The sequence below is a fragment of the Ruditapes philippinarum genome, unplaced genomic scaffold (genome assembly GCF_026571515.1).
Source record: "Ruditapes philippinarum isolate M1 unplaced genomic scaffold, ASM2657151v2 ctg5158_1_1_1_1, whole genome shotgun sequence".
NCBI lineage: Eukaryota > Metazoa > Mollusca > Bivalvia > Venerida > Veneridae > Ruditapes > Ruditapes philippinarum.
This window is the reverse complement of record NW_026858260.1, coordinates 16495-40811: the sequence shown is the minus strand read 5'-3', so window position 1 is coordinate 40811 and position 24317 is coordinate 16495. Positions and strand designations below refer to the sequence as shown.

The window sequence follows — 24317 nt, the reverse complement described above, 5'->3', positions numbered from 1 at the left end:
GATATAATTTGAAAAGAGTAAGACGGATTATACGGATTTCGAATTATACAAAAAGAAACTTTCACCAATTTTAAATGTAGATATGTTTAGTACAGTTTTCAATCCTTTTGAAACTCGATTTTTACGTTGAATAAACATATCGGGCTTTTATACGGGGATTAGCTGACCGATTTTGCAAACAAAACAAGTTTTACAAGCTACTACATGTATATAAGTGTGTACATCTAAGTGGTACCCTTGAACAACTGGCACATACTTTGCGAAAGTTTCTTTTTTGGTCCAGTATATATAGATAAATAAAACTAGAAGGAGGCGTTCAACTTTAACTCTGTTTATGTCTTTTCGGCAGACTCTGTACATTTTCCTGAAAACCAGGAGAGCAAAAACAACTGTCTAAAAATGTATTTAGACAAAAATAATGGAAGCAAATCGTATGAATGGAAATCTTGTTCCGAACAAATGTGGGCATTTTGCAAATCTGGTGAGTTTTTAGTAAAAAGTATGCTTTTCTTGAAAGTCGTTTGATGTATAAAAAAGCCAAGGACAGCAACAAATTTCATTAAAAAAAGCTGCCGGTTTCTTTTTGCCGCGCCAGTTTTTGGCAAATTCAACCCCTATTTTTACGCGCTTTAAAAAAATGAAAACTATCTTAAATTGTCATATTTACTAAAAGGTTTAAAAGTTAATATGTTTTGTTTTTCTATCTTTAATACTTTTTTGTAAAAATGCATTGAAAGTTTGCATTTGCCATGGCAAAGTGTGTTTTGACATGGCATTTCGGCAAATTAGAATTGCCATGGCAAGATTTTTTTAAACACCACAAAACATTCTAAAACTTCTCCTATGACATGTTATTGGTCCTATTGTTATGTTTTTATTGCAATCTCTAATTTTTTTCATGTTGCCATGGCAAATTTTTGCCATAGAAATACCATGGCACTTGCATAAAAGTTTGCCATGGCAAAATATTATCAATAAAAAAACATTTTTTCTTTGATTTTCTTTTATAAATTTATATATGGCAAATGACATATTAAAGAATATAATACTTAATATTTTAAAGTTTACGCAAAGAATATCTTTTCAACCACGGGTCCTATTAATTAGAATAGATTGTATATGACATTTTAAAATGACAATAATTATGAGATCAAGGATCAAATATAATCATTTATGCTAAATAATAATAATAAAGCTTGAGTGGTAGTTATATAAAAGAGAAAAATAAGAATCCCTAGAGAAAGCCCAACACTGCAAATTTGAAAATTTGAGCCTGTTCATGGACGGTACTGGTAGTCCAGTGGAAGGACGCGCTTAGAGATCGAGAGGTCCTGAGTTCGAACCCCACCAGGGGCACTGCTAATTTCCTTGAGCAAGAAATTTACCTGCGATTGCTTCACTTCACCCAGGTGTAAATGGGTACCTGCGAGGGTGGTATAATTCCGTTGCGCCAAAGTGTCGGCTGCACTAAGCGGAGTTAAAAGACTCCCTAGGGAGATTGATAGATAGATATCAGTAGCCCGATGACCAGGGGTAATACTAGTAGCTGTAAAGTCGGTGAACGTGCGTAAGCATGAAACTTAGACTATAAAATGCAATTACTTTACTTTTACTGGTAAGTGCAAATTACCGTCAACGTCCCCTAGCACCGGCTTAAGCAGTATATAACATTTTAACATAAACTGGTAAAATTTAGAATTTTGAAACATCCGCATATGTGTTCATATGGTGGTTATCATGGAACCTTTAATGTGACACGTTAGTACCATTCCATGAAAAGCGGCATATTACAATATACTTATAATAACATAAATAACAGACTTTACTTGTTACCTCTTTACTTTACTATATATAACTTTTAAATACCATAATTTTGTATAAATATGTGCAATTACATTTTTAGTTTCCGGTTTCTTTTAGTATTATGCAGTCTGCGTGATGAAGGACTGCTAAGGAAAGACAAGGAAATGATGGGAGATGCATTGGTACAAATGTTATGGAGGGCACCCTTATAACCTTGTTATTTGTAAAATATTCCGTTAACGCAACAAGATCATCTCGAGCAAACAGGACGTTTCGCCCCTAACCAAATCGGCCCTTAACAACTGCTAGTCCCAAAAATGCGTAAATTCTTGGTATAATGAGTAATGGGTGTATTAATTTGCTATCCAAAGGAAAATATAGTCAATCTTTGTAAAATATTTTAGTATCATTTATAAAGTGGTCTGTGGAATGTTTTAATTTTCAATTTTATTCTGATGGTACTATATTTACCAGGATTGGCAGGAGTGTAAGAATTAAGTGGCCCATCATCAAATCATACGGAATCAATCCTGCGCGAAATTATCATTCTTTTAGGATAGTAACCTCAATTTAAGAAGGAAATGTTCTAGTTGAAGCGAAAATGGAAAAGTTACCGCCCCTTAAAGAGTACTCATCATTTGCATTAAATCAAAACACATATTTCCCGTCGATAATTTGTATAAACTTTTACTGTAAAATATGATAAACAAGACCAACAAGGAAAGGAAGTATGTTTGCGGTGGTTCCCCCGTCATGTAATTTCGTTAATTCGTTATGCATATTGAAAATGTAAGCAACGATTGATTAGGGCCGGGAAATATATTTGAATATTCGAAACACTACAGAATATTCGAACATTTAAAAACGAATAAGAACATTCGAAAAACAGAAGAAATGTTGTATTTTTTGTACTTTCAAATTTCAATCAAGATCGTAAATTAAACCCTTGACCTTTACTTGTCCCGGTGTTCATATGTTTGTATAACGCGTGACATAGACTGTCGCCAATTAACTGTGAAAAGTTGTGAGTATAGTTTATCAAAAGGGCACCCGTTTCACAGTTTGTAATTAACCTGTTAAAAGTATATAATGTAAAATTTTCCGATTTTAATTATCGTATTTTATTGTTTTCTGTGCTATAATATCTAGGGGGCGTGAGGGATGTTGCACTTATTTATTATCCCTCATGTATAGACTCAATCAAACCGAGTCTGCAATTTTCATGTAATTTTGTTGTGATTAATGCTTCCGGTGGATCACTTTGTTTCCAGATTTTTTTCGATCAATCAATAATTGTCTTCAATTGTGTAAAGAAAAATGAATTTGCACGTATTAATCGGCGCGTTATGAAGGCACGGAAAGTGTCATCCCTAAAGACCAAACACGTCAAACTTGAAAATATTGCAGGCTCGGTTTGATTGACCCTGTTTATGGACGGTAATGTCAAGTGCAAACTACCGTCTACGCCCCCTTGCACCGTCTTTAGCAGAATTCAAAATTTTAACATGGAATGGTGAAACTTTGAATTTAGAAACATCCGCAGATGTATTCAAACGGCGGGTATCATGGAACCTTCAATGTGACACAGAAGTGCCATTCCATGAAAGGCGGCGTATTGTCCCCTAGTAATAATCAAAGGGCTGCAAGCTCTGTGATATTTTCTGATCTTTGCAATTTCAATCGTACTGTATATCTGTATGTATTTTCCTGTATATCCTGACATCGCTAAAAATAGCATTTTAATTGATTAAAATCATATTCATCCGCGTGCATGTATTGACAATTCTATAAGCCAACGCTACTTTTAAACTTTGAATGCGTTGTAATTTGTTTGATACTTGTAACAAAAAAATATTTCTTCCTTTTACATCGCAAGTTTTAAGCTGTTTTGAGAACTACATTGTATATATATATAAAACATGAGGACACAGAATCTAGTATAGCAATGTTTGTTTATCTCATCATATTTATTTACTGTCTTTTAGAAATAGTTCGGGCGTTTGGTTTACCAAGTACCAAAAAATGCCCCATCGTATATATTGATAAAAATAAAATTAAAGGTTTATAGTACACGGAGCGTAAAATTGGTAGGTATTGGTAGTTGGATATTCGATTTAATGGATATATAGCAAGATAGATGTGCTCTTCAATATTGATTCATGTTCGTCATGCGAAAAACTGCTGACCAGTTAAACTACTGAAAATTGCTGACCTCTTATTTTAGATAATTATATAGATAAAATTATGACTGGATGTAAATTTCTAGTACCATCGCACTATCGTATTGTCACCATTGCATTATCGCACTGTCGGCATCGAATTATCGGCATCACACTATCGCATTATTGCACTGTCGGCATCGCATTGTCGCCATCGCACTGTTGTATTGTCGACCTTGTTCTATCGCACTGTCTTATTGTTGCCCTCTGGATTATTAAGTATAACTACGATGGCCCTCACGGTATTCCATAGTAATATGCATATGTCACAGTCTGTACGTTGTTACCACTTCATCAACGTGTTCTTCGGAAACACACAAGCATCTGTCGCTGTACGTAGTACAAAGTCGATAGCATCATGCCTATGATTGCCGTCCGCACCGAAGGGCGGCGCCCCTTTATGGAATGAAATCAGATTTTGTGAAAGGGCGACAGCAACTTCTCGAGCCTTTTAGTCGGTCATAATAAAAGCCGATCATTCCGATCGGTATGAGGGTGCTTGATTATTATTAATTAAAAATGAAATGTTGTGATATGTACAATGAATAGCGAACTGGAGGATTTCGCAATGCAAACATTTTCAAATGCGTCTCTTCGGTTTTTTATTTATTTTATTGTAGTACACAGTGGGTTATCATGGTATGTTAAAATAGAATGATGAGTTGATGACCTAAATATTCCGAAAATCTATTTATAGAGGGATGTACTTCTATCGGTAATTCCGGTCTCTCCCGGTCTATTTTGACCAGGATACTAGTGACCGGCGAATAATATCACACGTTTATTATCCGGTCTCTCCCGGTTTTGGAGTAGATGTTTGATATCGTTACAGAACAGAACAAATATTTTACAGATAAATAAGCTTTTTTCCAAAATGAATGTTTGTCACTTAGTTTAATTACAATAATTAATAAACATAGATCAACTCTCAAATGTATTGATTATTATTATACATAAACATACATTTCGAAAAAAAACCCAACAACAACAACAATAGCATGTTTCATTTTATCTATATGAGATAAAAAACAATAAATATGTACAACAATTGTGAAAAAAGGTACATTTTTATGGTTTTAATATGACACTATCAACTTTGAAACATTTTATTTAATTTGTCATTCGTGTTTAGTAAAGATGCCGAGGAATTATTCAAAGTTACAAATTAGATTTTATTAATTATTTATTTGATTGATAATTTAAAAAATGATAAAGAAAAATAAAAATGTACATGGTTTAAGAATAAACAATATTATAATTATATTGAAAGATTAACCATAATTTACTGACTTTTTCCAGTTAAGTTTTGACTTATAATCGTCGGTCAATATGACAATTGAAAGAGTAGTAAACGTAAAAAACTCAGTATTAAAATAGCACATAAAAACACATAAAAAGAGAAGAAAACAATATTCATAAAAATTAAAATAGATATTACAGTTATTGTATAATAAACAATAATGCTCAACATGACATGGTAATATAACCAGTGTCATATTTTTACTAAGTGTGAACAGATACCTTAAGAGGGGGTCTTCGCTAATAGCGATTACATAATAAGGGACAATTCCACAAGTGTGGTGTTGATCATGCGTTACACATATGGATTATAAATGATTGTATACATGTATATCCGTTGCTATTAATAATCACGATCATAAAGAAATAACAAGTAATATTCTAATCTCTAGCATGCCAATCAAAGTTCATAATGAACAATGTCTTCCGTCTGTTCATTTTGGTAAAAACCAATTAACCATTGAAAAGTTTATAAGAATATCTTGTCATCATATGTCTACTAGTTCATCTTCACTTTCTGCATTTCTTGCTTGGACGCCCTTTGATGCTTTGCATCAATTCTTTTCTTGTCTTATTTTGTAAACAAAATTATGTTCCCATACGATGAGGGTTTTTTGTTGAAAAGTCACGGATTACACTCTCTGTAAGTGTAACAGCATATGAAACATAATACCGGTACTGTTGAACTGTTGCTTGAATGTGAGGAAAATCGATAAATCATACGCATCTTCTAGTGGAAAGCATAACACATGTTTGATTTTTATAACGTTTATTTAATAGTGTTCGTGATAAAAATGCATGTCGAAATGAATTACTTATCTGTAGTAATGTGCGTATACCGTAGCTAATCACCTGTATTTATATATTTGAAGTAAGTATTTACTTCTACATTAATCCTATCAAATCTAATCAGTTTAAGAATAAGTTCTCAGCTGGATAACAACATTTATATCTGAAACAAATAATTGATATATGACATACTTTTATTGGGATTTCATAAACTAAATTCGGCCAAAGTGCACGTGACTGCACAGATTTTCAAGCGCCTCAGAAACAGAGAATGATGAAATCACGCGTATTATTTTATCCCGGAAAAGACCCCAACAGTTTGATAAGCAAACATTAGTTTCACTGACTAGACACTTATATAGGGTTTCTTTCATAATATTCACAGTTTCTGCATAATACTTAATGATTATTTGATTGTGACATTTTCGTATCGTAGCTAAAACTATGATGATCGACTTAAATGAAGAAAACTTTGCCCCGCGGGTGCGCGGGACTAGATTAAAGAAATAAAACGTCGGGGGCGCAGAGCGAAAACACGCTTATTAGCGCCCGCTAATAACAGAGTTTTCGCTACGCGTCCCCGCCATTTTAACTTTTTTTATTATCGACTTTTCGCTTGGCGGGGTCGCGGGACGAAATAACTCTTAATAAACTTTGCCCCGCGCCCTCGCTAATAAGCGTGTTTTCGTCCCTTGACCGCACCGTTTATTTCTTAAATCTCGCTCCGCGGAACAAAGTTTTATTTATTTATCCTCACTCCGCGCCCTCGCTTATTAACGTGTTTTCGTTCCTCGCCCCCGCCATTTTAATTGGTCGACTTTATCGACTTTTCGCTTGTCGGTGGTCACGGAAAGCAAACACTCTAATGAGCGGGGGCACAGGGCAAAGATTTATTTATTAAACTTCGCCCCGCGCCCTCGCTAATAAGCGTGTTTTTGTCCCGTGACCGCGCCGTTTATTTCTTAAATCTCGCATCGCGCCCCCGCGGAACGAAGTTTTATTTATTTAACTTCACTCCCCGCCCTCAATAATTAGCATTTGTTCGTTCCGCGCCCCCGCCATTTTAACTTGTTAATTTTCGACTTTTCGCTTGGCGGGATCGCGGGACGAAAACACTCGACACCGCCGTTTTATTTCTTTAATCTTGCTCCGCGCCCCCGCGCGACGAAGTTTTATTTATTAAACTTCGCCCCGCGCTCTCGCTTACTAGCGAATTTTCGCTCCGCGCCCCCACCATTTTAACGTGTTAATTTTCGACCATTCGCTTGGCGGGGTCGCGGACGAAAACACGAATGGCACAAATCAGCCACCATAAAAAATCGTTGAAATTTGTTTTAGTTCAAATGTCGGATTAATAGGTATGACAATACTCAGATTTTGCATCTAATTGCTTTAAATTTTAACACGACGCTTGTTCTTTTTAGACACTTTGGGGTCTCGTTCTATAAGAAGCGCCGCTGTGGTGTGCGTTTCCAAGGTTTATAACACGAACTGTAACAGTATTAGACGACATTAGAAAAATAGTATTTTACGATTAAATAGTTGAAACATATTGAAATATAATGAAAACAACATGAAATTTATCTGACTGAAAACAAAATCTCTAGAATTTAACAATAATTCTGGATCATTTCGTCTAGCCTGAAATGTATTGTTATTAATTAAGCGATTTTTTGAGTGTTTTACACAATGTTTTCAATGTTATTTGGTGTTTGGGAAAAATACTCTGCATACATTTTGGAAACTAAATTTATGATGGATGTACAAATTAAAAAAAAACACCAGTGTAGGAAGAAGCTGGTGTCTTTTAATGTTTGTTTAAATTCTATGATAGCTTGATAGCTGTTATATATAATCAAGGATGCTAAAGTAAAAAGAGTTGCCTCCCTAAATGTGCTTTGGTAGAATGTACGTTAAATAAATGTATCCCGACGGTGTCAGATTTCTCGATTTGTTTGGTGGACTGGGGGGGGGGGGCTTCCACCTTGTCATTTTTTAGATGGGGGGGGTGTCCGGGGAACTTTTGTCCGTATCCTATTAAGAAATAGTGCACAGCGCAAGGGGAGTAATAGCGAGGAAAGAAATAATATTGTTTCTTAACAACAATTCTCACTTAATACATGTAGTAAAGCATATTGAAAATATATGCAGGCAACTTGTAAATCGTGCGTTTTGTAAAAATCTTCCTCGCTGTTATACAGCTTTAAAGTTTAGAGGTCGTATAAAAACAAAACTATGGCGTCTGAAGCGGTCACTAAAATTAAATTTGTTGTCGAACCGCTGATATTTATAAATAAATGCGTACACTGAAATAAAGAAAGAACGCATCTATGTAAGTTAAAGGTAAATTGACTAGAATTCAATTGGATAAAATCGCTCCATGTGTTGTATACGTTACAAAGTCCAGGACCGTCAAAAACCGCAAATAGCCGAACAGATTGTCGCGTATTACTACTCTTTGTAGTAGCTATACACACACCGCATGGTGGCCGTGGGTCTTATCTTATCGATAATCGATCATTGTTGCGTTGTGCATTGGTCATATGATTTAAATAATGACAGTGACAGAGACTTATATAGACTCATATTGCATCAATTTATTTAAATTAATAATTACAAAACATCCTCGAACTGTTACGCAAAATCTAAAAAAAAATGTAAAATCACATTTATTTTGCTTTAAAATTTATTGGTATTGTGTGTGAACAGTTCTATCAAAAAACGTTTACTATCTATGTTTTTATCATATAAGATCATTTACTCCAGCATTTTGGTGGCCAGTTTTTGCCTGTTAAAACCGTCGGTTTGATATATATTGTTCGGATAAATATTTTACATAAACGGTGGAGAGCACCGATTCGATGGATTTTAGTTTATAAGGTCATATTAAAAACTACTATTTGAATTGTCACTGATGAGGCGGTAAATCGAACCTGTAAAAACTTTGAATTATTGAATACGACTTGACCACGGATTTGCTCCTAGACTTACTATATTATTTCAATTTTAGAATAAATGCATGCGAAATCCGCTTAATTATAAACCTTTCAGTATTAGTACTTTTGTAAGATGTTAATCAAGATAAATGCGAACTGATCTACATATCCCATACATTTTAATATTTTGAGTGTTATTTAAAACTTCAGGGCGTGTTTTCCCCCTATTAATGATGTATCTCTGGCCACTATCATAGAAAAACGGACAGATATATCTAGGAATGCATTCATTTATCTTAATGAATATATGTTTCCTTACAATATGATTTATTTTTCATTAAGATAATTTTATGAATAAATCTGCGGATGTTTCTAAATTCAAATTTTCACCCTTTCATGTTAAAATGCTGAATTCTGCTTAAGATGGTGCAAGGGGGCGTAGACGGTAGTTTGCACTTGACATTACCGTCCATAAACAGGGTCAATCAAACCAAGTCTGCAACATTTTCAAGTTTGACGTGTTTGGCCTTGAGGGATGACCATTTCCGTGCTTTCATAACGCGCCGATTAATACGTGCAAATTCATTTTTCTTTTTACAATTGAAGACAATTATTGATTGATCGAAGAAAAAAATCTGGAAACAAAGTGATCCACCGGAAGCATTAATCACAACAAAATTACATGAAAATTGCAGACTCGGTTTGATTGAGTCTATACATGAGGGATAATAGATAAGTGCAACATCCGTCACGCCCCTAGATATTATAGCACAGAAAACAATAAAATAAGATAAATAAAATCGGAAAATTTTACATTATATACTTTTAATTTAAGTAAATTATTAACTGTGAAACGGGTGTCCTTTTGATTAACTATACTCACAAGTTTTCACAGTTAATTGGCGATAGTCGATGTCACGCTTTATACAAACATATGAACACCGGATCAAGTAAAGGTCAATGGTTTAATTTACGATATTGATTGAAATTTGAAAGTACAAAAAATACAACATTTCTTCTGTTTTTTGAATGTTCGTATTCGTTTTTCAATGTTCGATTTCGAATATTCAAATATATTTCCCGGCCCTATATTAATTCTTGAATCAATCGTTGCTTACATTTTCAATATGTATAACGAATCAACGAAATTACATGACGAGGGAACCACCGCAAACATACTTCCTTTCCTTGTTGGTTTTGTTTATCATATTTTACAGAAAAAAATTATAACAAATTATCGACGGGAAATATGGGGACAGGGAACATATTCGAATGATGGACCCGGTCAATTTTTTTAATAACTCAGACATGGTGTTTTGAAGGTACTGGAAACTTCTGATATTTCTCTGTCATTGTAATTCTTTCTCGTTTGTGTGTAGGAAACGAGCAGTATTTGTGTTGTTTTTTTACCCGAAACTAAGCATTTTGGTAGCTTTTTATGTATTTGTGACTCTCAGAATGGAGGTGAAAAAGTTAAAAATCAAGCTTTGACAGTTGGCGCCAAACAAGTAAGAAATTCCGGATAAATTTTGTGAAAAATCTAAACGCATGACAGACACTTTATTGGTCATTTTTGAAAATGCCATAGCTTGCACTGCGTGTAAGTGATATTTTTTAAGGAATCGGGCGAATTCTGGAGTATGCTGCACCTTCATGAAGATTGCCAATATTGGTATATTTTAGGTGTGATTTTGGCTGTGTGGGGGTAAATATAAATTGCTGTCAGTCATTTTTTAAGGAGCAATGCATGCAAACTATTATTTTCTTCAATGTATGTCACAAATCATTGAATAATGCTGTGCAACTGGTTATCTGCCTGTAAAACAGATTTTGAAATATTTGGAATAGTGTTTCTAGCCACACTGAATTACAAAATTGCCCCCTATGTGTTTTGATTTAATGCAAATGATGAGTACTCTTTAAGGGGCGGTAACTTTTCCATTTTCGCTTCAACTTGAACATTTCCTTCTTAAATTGAGGTTAGTATCCTAAACAAATGATAATTTCGCGCAGGATTGAATCCCGTATGATTTGATGATGGGCCACTTAATTCTTACACTCCTGCCAATCCTGGTAAATATAGTACCATCAGAATAAAATCAAAAATTAAAACATTCCACAGACCATTTTTTAATGACACTAAAACATTTTACAAAAATTGACAATATTTTCCTTTGGATAGCAATTTAATAATTTAAAATAAAAAACAAAGAAAAAATGTTTTTTTTTTATATTGATAATATTTTGCCATGGCAAACTTTTATGTAATTGCCATGGACTTACCATGGCAAATTCTTTCCATTGAATTGCCATGGCAAATTTGCCATGGCAAAATGAAAAAAAATTAGAGATTGCAATAAAAACATAACAATAGCACCAATAACATGTCATAGGATAAGTTTTAGAATGTTTTGTGATGTTTTCAAAAAATAATTGCCATGGCAAATTTGCCATGACAAAAGTAGGAAGAATCTTGCCATGGCAATTCTAATTTGCCATGGCAAATTATTTGCCATGGCAATACGCCGAAATGCCATGGCAAAACACACTTTGCCATGGCAAATGCAAACTTTCAATGCATTTTTACAAAAAAGTATTAAAGATAGAAAAACAAAACATATTAACTTTTAAACCTTTTAGTAAATATGACAATTTAAGATAGTTTTCTTTATTTTTTAAGCGCGTAAAAATAGGGGTTGAATTTGCCAAAAACTGGCGCGGCAAAAAGAAACCGGCAGCTATTTAAATTGATATTTAACCAATATAAATGTTTATTCTTGTTAAATTTCACAAATGCATTTTGAAAGATAACTAAATATACACTGCGGTCATTTTCAAACTAGAATTATTATTTTTGTATATCTTTAAACCCTTAAGATTTCTTTTTATGCATTGGGGTGATTCGTAAAGGGATATACTGCATAACATAGTTTGAATGAGATAACTATGACCGAAACGCTAGCCGAGAGTTATTGTTATTTCAGAAAGGCTATATTCATCCGTGCATTCCGTCAGCAACTTGTAAATTGATATTACAGTAACGCAAATTGTAATTGAGTAAAAAGTTCATAAGAAAACCTAGCGATTATAAATTTTTCAAAGAATCATTGTAAATACGCACGTTATCAACGACTATGCTAACGCTGTGCAATAAAAAGAGTTATTCAAGTATAGATGTTTCAATCGCGGTTTTACTCTTAACTTTGTTAATTGTTTTGAAGTAATGGCATTTTAATCTAAAAATAGTCATAAAAAACAAAAATATGAGCCAATCAGAATTCGAAAAAAAAAATTTGCGATTTGCGTTATTATAGGTTATTGAATAACTCTGCTCAAGTTGCTACAAAGCAGAATCAAGCGAGTTATTGTGGGAATATAAATCTCCTTTTTATCATAATAGTAAGTTGGCAAGTTTTTCACATTTTTTTTTTCATTTCTATTTTTGTAAGATTCAGACCATTCCTGCGAATTATATAAAGAATTGAAAAGTTGGAGGAATGCAGCGACACTGTGCTTTCAAAACAACGGCTATCCAATTGGATATGAAGCAGCACGGAATGTGACTTACATGGCTCGATACGGCTGGACAGGGATCGTTTGGAGCGATGTAATTTTCAAAGAAACTGGTACTTGATGTTTTCGAAATGACATTAATAAACTCAACTCGCGGCATAATTGAATCTAAATTAAAAAATGATTTACTGCCAGAGAAATAATTATTGATAATTTAGCATTACTTTTGGATGATGTTACTGTTTTCATAAAAAAAGCAAATGCATGCAGCTATTCTCACCAGTAGTTACTGAGATATTCTTATATATTCGTGTATTATTACTTGTCAAATAGAGTAAGTACGATGATATATATAAATAACACAATCAAGCAGTCTAAATAGAGATAATATGTACCTTTTTTAGAATTATACCGGAAAAACATGTCTGATATCAGTCACGGGTATTTGAAATATGAGAGTTCCTTAGGATACGTTTTACATTTTGCAAAACATGATGACGCAAGAAAATATATTCTCTGCAATGGTAAGGTTCTCTTTTAGCATTTTTCTATGAACATTCTTGCTTAAACTATATGAAAAAAAACATAAATACAATATAAGGTTGATGGTATATAATGTTTCCTGTGTTATGAATCTTCTTAAAAGTATAACAAGGCAAATTTCCGTTTTATACAATTTCATCGCGTTTTTAATCCTTGAAAAGCAAGAGTATTGTTTCAAATATTTGCTGACGTTGTGTACAAGATAATGGTATGCATTCGTAATTCTTGCGCGAGCATCAGTCTATTTGTACATTGATTAAAAATTTCGTGAATTTTATTTGTTTTTTTTAATAACATAAGTATTTAATTAGCATGATTCAAATATGATTTATATATTTTCAAAGGTGAACCAGTGATAAAGGAAACAAGTGAGTTCATAACTAGCCACAATGATAATAACCATTTATATACAAAACATACTGATAGTAAAGATAGAAAATGTATTTATTTCTTCTCAGTGTTTAAAGATTCTCTATGCTGAGATTAAAAATGTCAAATAACTGAAACTTTATACACGTATATCAGTCTTTTTCTGATCTTATCATTCGTAACATTTTTACTACACATTATAATATTCACTATAAATAAGTTTAAAAAAAAATTCATATAGTTTTTTGTTATTAAATAAATTTGGCCAATACTTTATCAAAGAATATGTTTTAAGTTGCCTCCTTGCCTATTTACATGAACAGTTCAATTCGGTCATATATAAATTATGATTTTGTAAATTCGTCAAGTTTGTATAAGACCATATAATTTTTTAATAAAGGGGCATTTAAACCTTAAAAGTTTAAGAACTTCTAAAGACCATACTTAAACGACAATAATAGTATTATTTGTACCGTGTTACAGATAATTAGACTGTAGAACAAACATCATGTGTTTCGTTTAGTTGTTGTTTATTTCCATTCATTGCTGCATCCTGGATTGTTGTCGCGAATGATCGCGATTATCTCTTTTTGTTATTATTTGAATAGGGATTAGGATTATAAATGTATTTGGTTTTTCATTTCATAGTGGTAAATTGTTAAAGGACTTGTATTTATGATCAATGATGTATAACGTTTATAATTATCTAGAAATTGCTAGAAATGATTGATGTATTTGTTCTGTTGAATTCTATAGTAGTTTAGAATATACTAGTAATTCCATCTAGTATAATCTTTGATGGTATATATTGTAAGTATTTTGTCAATGTTAATTCAATCATTGATTCATTCTAAAAGGTAAAAGTATTCTGAAAAGTATTATAAAAAAGTATTCTTAAAAGTGTGTTAAAAGTTGATTATTGTAAAGTGTAAAGTTGTTAAAGGTAAAAGAGGATTAAAAAATAAAAGTGAAACACGACAAATGGATTGTTGTGCTTATTTAAAGGATTATAAAAGATAGTGTAAAAAGGATTATATTCCAGTGTGATGATTTTGAACCAGGATTTATAAAATACAATTATTGCTCTCCCATAACAGAAACTAAAAGAAACCTATAAAAGATCATCACATTGATTGGCGCCGGAACCCGGGCGGAAAGAAAGAAAGAAAGAAAGAGAAAGAAGGAATAAATAAAAAAAGAAAATATACATAGTCGACAAGATGGAGAGTGCACAGTATTTAAAGTCAGTTCGCACACGTTATCTCAATATATTAAAGAAAGAAATATTATGTGGGAAAGATATACTTAAAGAAGATATGTTATACAGACTCAAAACAGTTAGGAATGAGAGTTAATAAGTGTTTGAACAAACTACAAGAGTATTCCACAAAGCTTCAAGACCAGTCTGCAAAGTTAGCTTCAATTGTCGGGGAAAAAGAAAAGAAGAAATTTATTGAAAGTATTGCAGATGAAACTTGCGAAATATGTGATGAATCATTTTGACATATGTTGTTCTCTGCAACAGCTTGAGCAAGAAGCATTGGATTCGACAAAGGTCAGAAGTCAAAACACAAGAAGAGCAAATAAAGATGACATCCACACAAGCAGATATGCAGAAAATGTTTGAACTCCAAATGAAATTACAGGAACAATTTTTTGAAAGACAAGCCGAATTGAAGTATGGACATTCAACTGGTTTTAAACTACCAAAAACTAGACATTATGCCATTTAATGGTAATAAGCTTAAATGGACAGAATTTTGGGATTCGTTCGAGAGTGCAATCCACAACAATAGCAATATTCCAAATATTGAAAAATTCAATTATTTAAGAAACAAGCTTACAGGTGAAGCACGGAGTTCAATAGAAGGTCTTGCCTTATCGAATGACAATTATAAAGTGGCACTAAAGATTTTACATGCCAGGCACGGAAATAAACAAGAAATTATTGATTTGCATTACAACGCTTTAATGGATTTACCTCCCGCACAAAACAACACCTACAGTTTAAGGACTTTTATTGACAAAATAGAAATACATATGCGCAGTTTGGAAGTTCTAGAAGAGGAGTTAAACCAAAAAATCTTTGTTTCCATGATCAGAAAAAAATTGCCCCAAGAAGTTCTTTTACAAATGGAACTTTTGAAGGAACCAAAATATGAATGGACCGTGCATTGCCTACGAGATGTGCTAGAGCGATACATTGAAGCATTGGAGAAAACAAAAAACATTCATCAAAATCCATTGAAAAGATCAGAATATATAACAGATAAAAATTGTCAATATCGCGACCAAAAGGCAGCTTCATATGGATTATCAGCCAGACCAAAAGTATCCAAGGAAATGTCAATGAAGTGTGCATTTTGCAATAACACACATTGGAGTGATGAATGTCAAAAATTCAAAACAATTGATGAAAGACAAAGACAATTGAAAGGTTGTTGCCTAAAATGTTTGAAAAAAGGACATTATTCATCAGATTGCAAAACAACAAAGACGTGTGTATATTGTGGACAAAAGAATATTCACCATAGAAGCCTATGCCCAGAACGGTTCCAAAGAAAGGCTGTATATGAAAATATTCAATTGGCAGAGGAAAAAAGTTATATATCAACAAAACAAGAAGAAACAGATGCAGGACAGACTGAAAATGTTTTATTGGCGGTTAAAGAAACAGTACTAATGCAAACAGCACAAACAGAGTTGAAACAACCGAACAGCAGAGGTAGTGTTAAGACAAGGTTGCTTCTTGATTGTGGATCACAAAGGACCTACATTACACAACAGATGGCAAACAAACTGGGACTTGTACATGAAAATGATCAGGAAATAAGAGTGGTAACTTTTGCAAGTGATAAAACCAAAGTAATTAAAACTAAAACTACAAAGGTTGATGTTAAACTTAGTGATGAGACATATATGACTATTACAGCAAATATAGTTCCAAGAATTACAGCCACAATTCAACGACAACCTGTAAGAATATCTGACAAAGAACACTTTAGAGATCTTACACAATACATAAAACTCGCTGATACAATCCCGACACATGTTCAATCAGACACAGTGGAATTACTTATTGGAAATGACTTCTATCTAGATTTTGTGTTACACGAAAAGATCAAGGTTCAGCAAGGACTTTACCTTCTAGCATCTAAATTAGGTTGGATTCTTACAGGTCGCTCAGAGACAGGCGAAATAACCCAATTATCAGATTTGAACATGCTTATAATGACAGAGGAGAATTACAAAACGTCTGGAGTATTAAGAAGCATAGACAACTCATTACAGAGGAAACCTGATCTAGATGATTTCTTGAACCTTGAATTTATTGGAATAACAAACAAAAATGATGCTAACAGGATTGATGCATATGTGTTGGAACGTTTTAAAGAAACATTAAAGAAAGAAAATAGAAGATATCAAGTAACATTGCCTTGGAAAGATGAAGGATGAATTCAGCCAAGGACAAAGAACAAGTCAAGAAAAGGGAAATACCTTTAAAGATAAACAGACGCAAAAGCAAGTTGGACTATTAAAGCTCAGTTATGAACGACTAAACATTTAAACAGTCTATTATTAGAAATGGTCTTTTAACTGTTACTACTTTGTTTAGGGGGAGGGTCGCTTACATGCGAAATTTTGTATATTTATGTAAATCTTATTTGTCATAAAATATGTTAATGACAATTTACATTACATTATGTATTTTGTATAATTGTTGTAAAAATACTTATACATATTTTTTGTTTAGGCGGGAATGTCGCGAATGATCGCGATTATCTCTTTTTGTTATTATTTGAATAGGGATTAGGATTATAAATGTATTTGGTTTTTCATTTCATAGTGGTAAATTGTTAAAGGACTTGTATTTATGATCAATGATGTATAACGTTTATAATTATCTAGAAATTGCTAGAAATGATTGATGTATTTGTTCTGTTGAATTCTATAGTAGTTTAGAATATACTAGTAATTCCATCTAGTATAATCTTTGATGGTATATATTGTAAGTATTTTGTCAATGTTAATTCAATCATTGATTCATTCTAAAAGGTAAAAGTATTCTGAAAAGTATTATAAAAAAGTATTCTTAAAAGTGTGTTAAAAGTTGATTATTGTAAAGTGTAAAGTTGTTAAAGGTAAAAGAGGATTAAAAAATAAAAGTGAAACACGACAAATGGATTGTTGTGCTTATTTAAAGGATTATAAAAGATAGTGTAAAAAGGATTATATTCCAGTGTGATGATTTTGAACCAGGATTTATAAAATACACAATTATTGCTCTCCCATAACAGAAACTAAAAGAAACCTATAAAAGATCATCACAGCTGCATCCTGGATGACTTATTATTGTGATCTAATTTATGACTATGAATAGTGATGCTAGCTTTTTAACTGTACATGATGTTTTAGCTTGTTAATACTTAAAACACTTTCAGCGATGATAAGAACTAAAGCACACTCATCAATCCCAATGTCAAAAACGCCAGAAACACCTGTTACGCCGACTGGCGAGATGAAAAGGTCATCTAATGATTCATCATTCGATGGTATAAGATTTAAGACAAATTTTACACTTGTTAGAATTTTCTTGTTAGAGTGCTATATTTATGTACTCAGCGACAAACTACAGTAGAACTTCTATGAGTCGAACTTCGAATAGTCGATTTTCTCGATGTGTCGAAGAAAAATGAAAGTCCCGACTTTCCCTCCTATATATTCCTTATAAAAACCTATTTATGAGTCGAAATTTTATGTGTCGAATTTTTCGATGTGTCGAGGTTTTTTCGTGGTCCGTATAAAGTAAATCTAGTGCAATTTACCACAAATAAGTCGAAGTCGTTGGATTGTTTTGACACCTTTGATCTCGAGACATTTTTCACACCTTATTTGGCTGCGAAGACGATTTCCAATCAACTTGTGTGATAGGTGTTAATAACACAGCCCGTGTGTTCAAACAGCCTTTGTTTGCGATAAAATGTGTGATAAAATGCTTTAATCGTAACCATTTTAATTGCCGTAGTGGTATTTGACTAATTTCATTTGAAATCATCCTTGACCCGGTGTCGCGTGAGAATAACACGCGAAATATTTACTATAAGCTGGTTTAGTTATCGCCCTTTCGTATTCATACGCCTTTTGTAACTCTTTTGTATATGTTAACGGGTAGTCCAAATAATTAGCCGTGAAAAACGTTATTTAACATGCTATATTTATCATTGCAAAATGTAAATATCAGATTAATGATTGAAAAACATGAAATAGGTTTCGTTATAGATCTTATAATTAGGACTAGTCATGGGGTCGAAATTTTGTCATGGAATTGAGAGCGATTCATGAGTCGAAGTCCCGATGTGTCGAAGTTTTTACGCAAGTCCCTTCAACTTCGACTTACCGAAGTTCTACTGTAATATGTTAGTATTTCCCATAAGAGCCAAATCGTATTTGTCTGTCAAACACGATTAACATACATATGTTTCTAAAAGTATGAACTCTTACGGGATAACATTCGTATGCATTTTACTCTTTCGAAAAGGTTCTTTTTCTGTTAAAAGTACTGCATTTTTATGGCAAAATAACAATACGAACATAATATCAATTAAGAGTAATTGATACCTTTGAAACAGCAACAACAGCAATGATAGATCATACACTTATGTCTTTACTTTCTAAAGCATTATGCACGCTAATGTCTTTTCAATTGCGCATGGAATTTCTTAAATTAATTTGATAATTTTTACATAATTATAGTGTATGATTAATGATCGGAATGTTTTCCCTATATTCTTGTCAATCATACCAATGCAATGTAACATATATCTGGTGTTTAATATCGACCTGTAAACCATTTAAAAAAGAGACTGAAATAATCATTATAACTAGTATAATTTTGAATGAATTGATTAGAGTTTTGATATATAAAAAGAGACAAACGCTTGCACTTATCCAGATACATTCAAATATTCGATATCTTCCTTTTTCGGAAGCTAATTTGCTTTAACAGTTTTATTTAGCTTTTTAGCATTATATTTTCTTTTATTTATTACTTGTTTTACTTGTATCATTCTCTCTTTTTCTAATACTGACTTTTATATATCTGTTTTCAGACACTGATTTAACTGTTGTTGTATGGGTATCAGTTTCAGCAACACTGCTTGTTGTTATCATAGTGATCCTACTGGTTTTAGTCAAACGGTAAGGTTTATCAAAGAAAATTTAGTTTTAAGAAACCTGTATATGTGGCTTTGATCTTATGGATTAATTTTTGTTACCATTTAACATATGCCGTTCAATACATTGAAATCATGACCGTAATTATCTACAACTCTTTCTAACTGCAATTTGAGTATTTCAAAATAATTACAAAAAGTTAACCTCATTTTCTTACACAAGTTTTGGTTTGATATTAAAGGAGAATACAGTTTTTGTTATTTTACCGGTATAAACTTAAAAAATTGCTGACACATTGTTATTACTTTTATTAAAATATAAAAGCTAACAACTTAATGTATTTTGTGCTTTGTGCATTTCAAACTGTATTACTTTATTAATGCAAAGATTTTACATAAACCTTTTTTAAATTGGACATATTTATCAAATAAATTTAGGTGATGAATTCTTATTAGGCCTTAGAAGAATGAATTATAAAGAATTACAACTTAGAATATAGAATCTCTTGATGTTTTTTAACTTTACGTACCAGGTTACACATCAGTATATTTTGATATGAATTAAAATAAGATTTACTATAATTATCTACTGAAGTATTCAATAAGTGATTTCAATTTTTGTACAATCCTTTTTTGTTTTGATACATTCTTATAGGAAGAAACGTATAAGCTGTACTAAAGAGAAGAAATCAACTGAGGTAGCTGATCAAAAGCATACAGAGAGTAGAAACCGTGACTCGCATATAAACCGTTCATACGATTTTGTTGATGATGAATGTATAGATGCATCTTTCAAAGGAAATTATGATTCACCTGATAACACTTACAACATGCCTGACCAAGATGAAGGAAACCCTAAAGAAACAACAACATATGACATCGCTGGTAACGATAGAAAAGCTTTAAATCAGGAACAAGACAACATATATAATAAATTTCAATCTAAAAACACTCTTATCTACGATCTTACAAGTGATCAATCTAAATCTGAACTGCGAGCATTTGATGATGCATACAACAAAACGGAGGAGGAATCAATGAATACCATTGAAAAAAGTCCTTACAATCATACCAACTCTGATCCGTTTGAAAGAAAACCAGCGGACCAATTATATAACATTGCTAGCTTTCAGTAAAATATTTGAAAAGGAGCACGCACAATGAACTAACATAAAATCATTTAATTTATGAAAGATATTATAGAATGTTATGCATTATTTATAGTTATGAATAAGACAATCCTGAGAGTTATGTCGACCCGTATTTTATCATTTTTTTATGTAACGCAAATTCTTTCTATGTTATGAGGCCGCTTTAACACAATGTCGAGGAATGAACGTAAAGTATCATACTTCATTTTATGTGACCTCTTTGTGACATTGATTACACGAAAATTATTAAAGACATGCGTATTTCTTAACAGACGATGATAAAGATGAAAACCAGCCTACATATGCCATGTTGGCATCATGAGTGTACTTGATAACAACTATACATAGTAACAAACTATGCAATTGAATTATTTCAAAGGCATTAATGTCCCTGGTCTTTTGTATGGTCCCTTTTACATTTCACGTCAATTACTTAATATTAAAAGCTTATTTTAATATTTGTTAAATACATACATGTAATGATACAGGTTATTAAATTTACACACAGATAGTGATCGATATTTGCAGTGTTACTGCAGCAATGTCAATAAAATGCTCGCTATATATATGTGTCCTCCAAAAGTTCTTGTACAAGCTATTTTTGATGTTGTTTATGCAAATAAAATGACGTAAAACATAATTTAAAATGCAAGTAAAATGATGATCAACTTGGTAAAGTATTTTTTTAGTTTTGTATATTCACAAACACAACAAAATTTGAAAACAGTGAACATCAACATGATGTCTTTTTTAAAGTACGTATCTTCCCTGCTCTGACCCTTATTTCAGCTTAAATCCTTTGTGGCATGCGTCTTAAAATTCTTTCACATGATTCAGGGCTTACTGAAGCCACTTCGAAATTCACTTTTTGTTCAGCTCACAGAGATTATAGCTATGCTTATTTTTGAGTTCAATTTTCACAATCTGCCACATATTTTCAAAGGCGTAAGGATCAGGTGGATTTGGTAGGCCATTCTAAACACTGAAATTCATTCTCCTCCTTAAAGCGTACATCAAGTCGCGATATATCTCGCATCCTTAGGGATGAAGTTATAATCACATCCCAACAAATGCACCGAAGGTATGGCACAGTTTTGAAGAATGTGAATTAATTAAATCGACCTATACCCACACTATCACACAACCAATTTGACAACTGTATTAATGATCTCTTGATTGTTCAACTGAACGTATGCGAACATAGACACGCCCATCATTTTGGAATACATAACATTTAGTGTCATCTGAGAACATCACAGTGGACCAATTAACTCAAGACAAATCAGCATCCTCTCTGGTAAAGTTCAAACGGAGTTGCCTCTGTTATGATGATAGTGAAGGCTTCTCTACAGCAGATGGCCATAAAGTCCCGCTTCATGTAGATAACGCATCACTTTTGTAGACACAAACATATTTAACGTATGCTTATCTCTTCGAAGCACATTTACTGTTGCTTCCATGTTTTGCAAGGGAGCTCACACTAATAATCAGTCATCTCTTTTGTCTGTAACGTTTGGCCCATCCTGTCCCAGCATGATCTTTGTGGGTGTCTGTGGCCTCTTACCATTTTAAAATGTGGTAGACTATTGGGTTGAATTTAACAAAAGACAGATTAGAAAAGACAAAATTATAACAGCAATATTAATACTGCAGTAAAAAACATCACATTTTAACTTAAGAGTTTGAACAAGAAAACATTTTTATAGATATAATATGTTCAAATTTGATAATCAAATATATTGATAATTGCTACACAGTCTCTTTGTAAACATAAAATAAACATATGTTTTTGCTTCACACATATGTTCAAATTTGATAATAGAAAATGTTGATAATTGCTACACAGTCTCTTTGTTAACATAAAATAAACATATTTTGACTTCACACATAGTAGATAAGTTATGTTTAAAATACCATACACTATAGGTGGTCAAAATATTTACTTGACCGACCTACAATAGGGAACGTAGCTTCCCGTACATAGTTCATTCATTCATTCATTCATTCATTCATTCATTCATGCATTCTTTCATTCATTCATTGAAATAAGACATATTGAGTAAGAAATCAATATCATAGATTTCTATTATTTTCTGTGACTAATCTATTTTACTCAAAAATTGGCATGGTATATCTTTAAAGCACACTTATTACTGAATCTTGACTAAATGCTTATATACGTTATTACCTTTTTTCTTGCGCATGAACTTGTAAAAATTATTGAGAGTTTGCCAGTCAATGATAAACTTTGAGTATGTCCAAGGACTTTTGGAGGGCACATGTATAATTACATGTATAAAATTACTGGACGGATTATATAAAAAAGTTTGCATCACTATATGCTTAAAAAAACGCAAAATTAAATGCAATTACGTAAATTTATTGAAGTAAGTACAATAAACAAAGGTGCAGATATTTATTTTATTTTGGGAATAATCATCTATATTTATAAATTGCAATACGTTTTAATATTCAGCGGCGACCTTTTTAGTTTCCTAATTAAAACACACGAAGTTTTAGGTACGTCACATACCATATTTATATAATCTCTAAGAAAAATCTTTGAATCACGCGCCATTCTAGCCTAAAAGTTAATGTGGGTCGGAATCTGGTTCAGACCATAGAAATGTTCATCTTTTTAAAGATGAAATTTGACATCTGTTTCAATTGTGTATGCAAATCACATCTGTTTTATTGACTTTTTGTGGGATAATGGACAAGGCTTCAAGCGGGATTAAATATATCGCAATATATCGCAAAGGTTATAAGTACTTAATAGCTTTGGTATCGTGGCCCCGCAAAAAGCATTAGTGATAATTATCTTCCAAATCTCTGCGTGTATGTCGACATAACTCATTATTTGCCGAACAAATGTTTTATTCGTTTTAACCTCGTTTTTGATTCATATGCTATTAGTATATATTTTAACTTATTTAAATTTAAATCTATATAAACCTATAATGTCTGAAACTATCAGAAAATCTAAACTGGAACAATCATTTCCAGTGATTCCCATATTCTTCTTCGTTAAATCTGAGCTATTTTGATTTATGAAAAACACGAAAATGGCGAAATATACAGGAAACACTTTCAGGAGAGGATAACACAAAAAGAACAGAAGTGACCTCTTATTTCTATAATAAAGTTGTTTCTTTAATCCTGCAAAGTTAAAGAAAACAAAGTTGTTAAAATTTTAATTTAGTTTTTAATGTAAAGTCAATGCATATTTTGACGATCAACATTTCAAAGGTTTAACGATGTTGGGCTTTCTTTAGGGATTCTGTATTTATATATTTTAATATTGATATTGTCAATATCTTCTATGTTTTAAAGATAGAATTTTTAATACCGATTGAATTATCCTGCAGGTGATTGAAATTTATCTTTTGTACTTTGGACACTCATGGTTGATTGTAATGCGATAACTCGGTTTCGAAATCTTGCTTTTATAGAAGTATCCTATAATGTAAGAAAATACGTATATGTAAATATAGCTAAAACTTCCGAAACAACGCATTTTAA

At 32.4% G+C, this 24317-nt stretch overlaps 1 protein-coding gene across 1 annotated transcript; it reads left to right on the top strand.

The window, feature by feature from the left end:
* The first annotated feature begins 95 nt into the window (after positions 1-95).
* LOC132752594 (uncharacterized) lies at positions 96-19673 on the top strand. Its single transcript, XM_060742932.1, has 6 exons — positions 96-481; positions 12496-12672; positions 12964-13083; positions 13447-13470; positions 17914-18024; positions 19582-19673. Exons 1-6 carry the CDS (start codon positions 400-402, stop codon positions 19671-19673), a joined length of 606 nt encoding a protein of 201 aa, XP_060598915.1. The 5' UTR covers positions 96-399.
* Positions 19674-24317: the final 4644 nt, after the last annotated feature.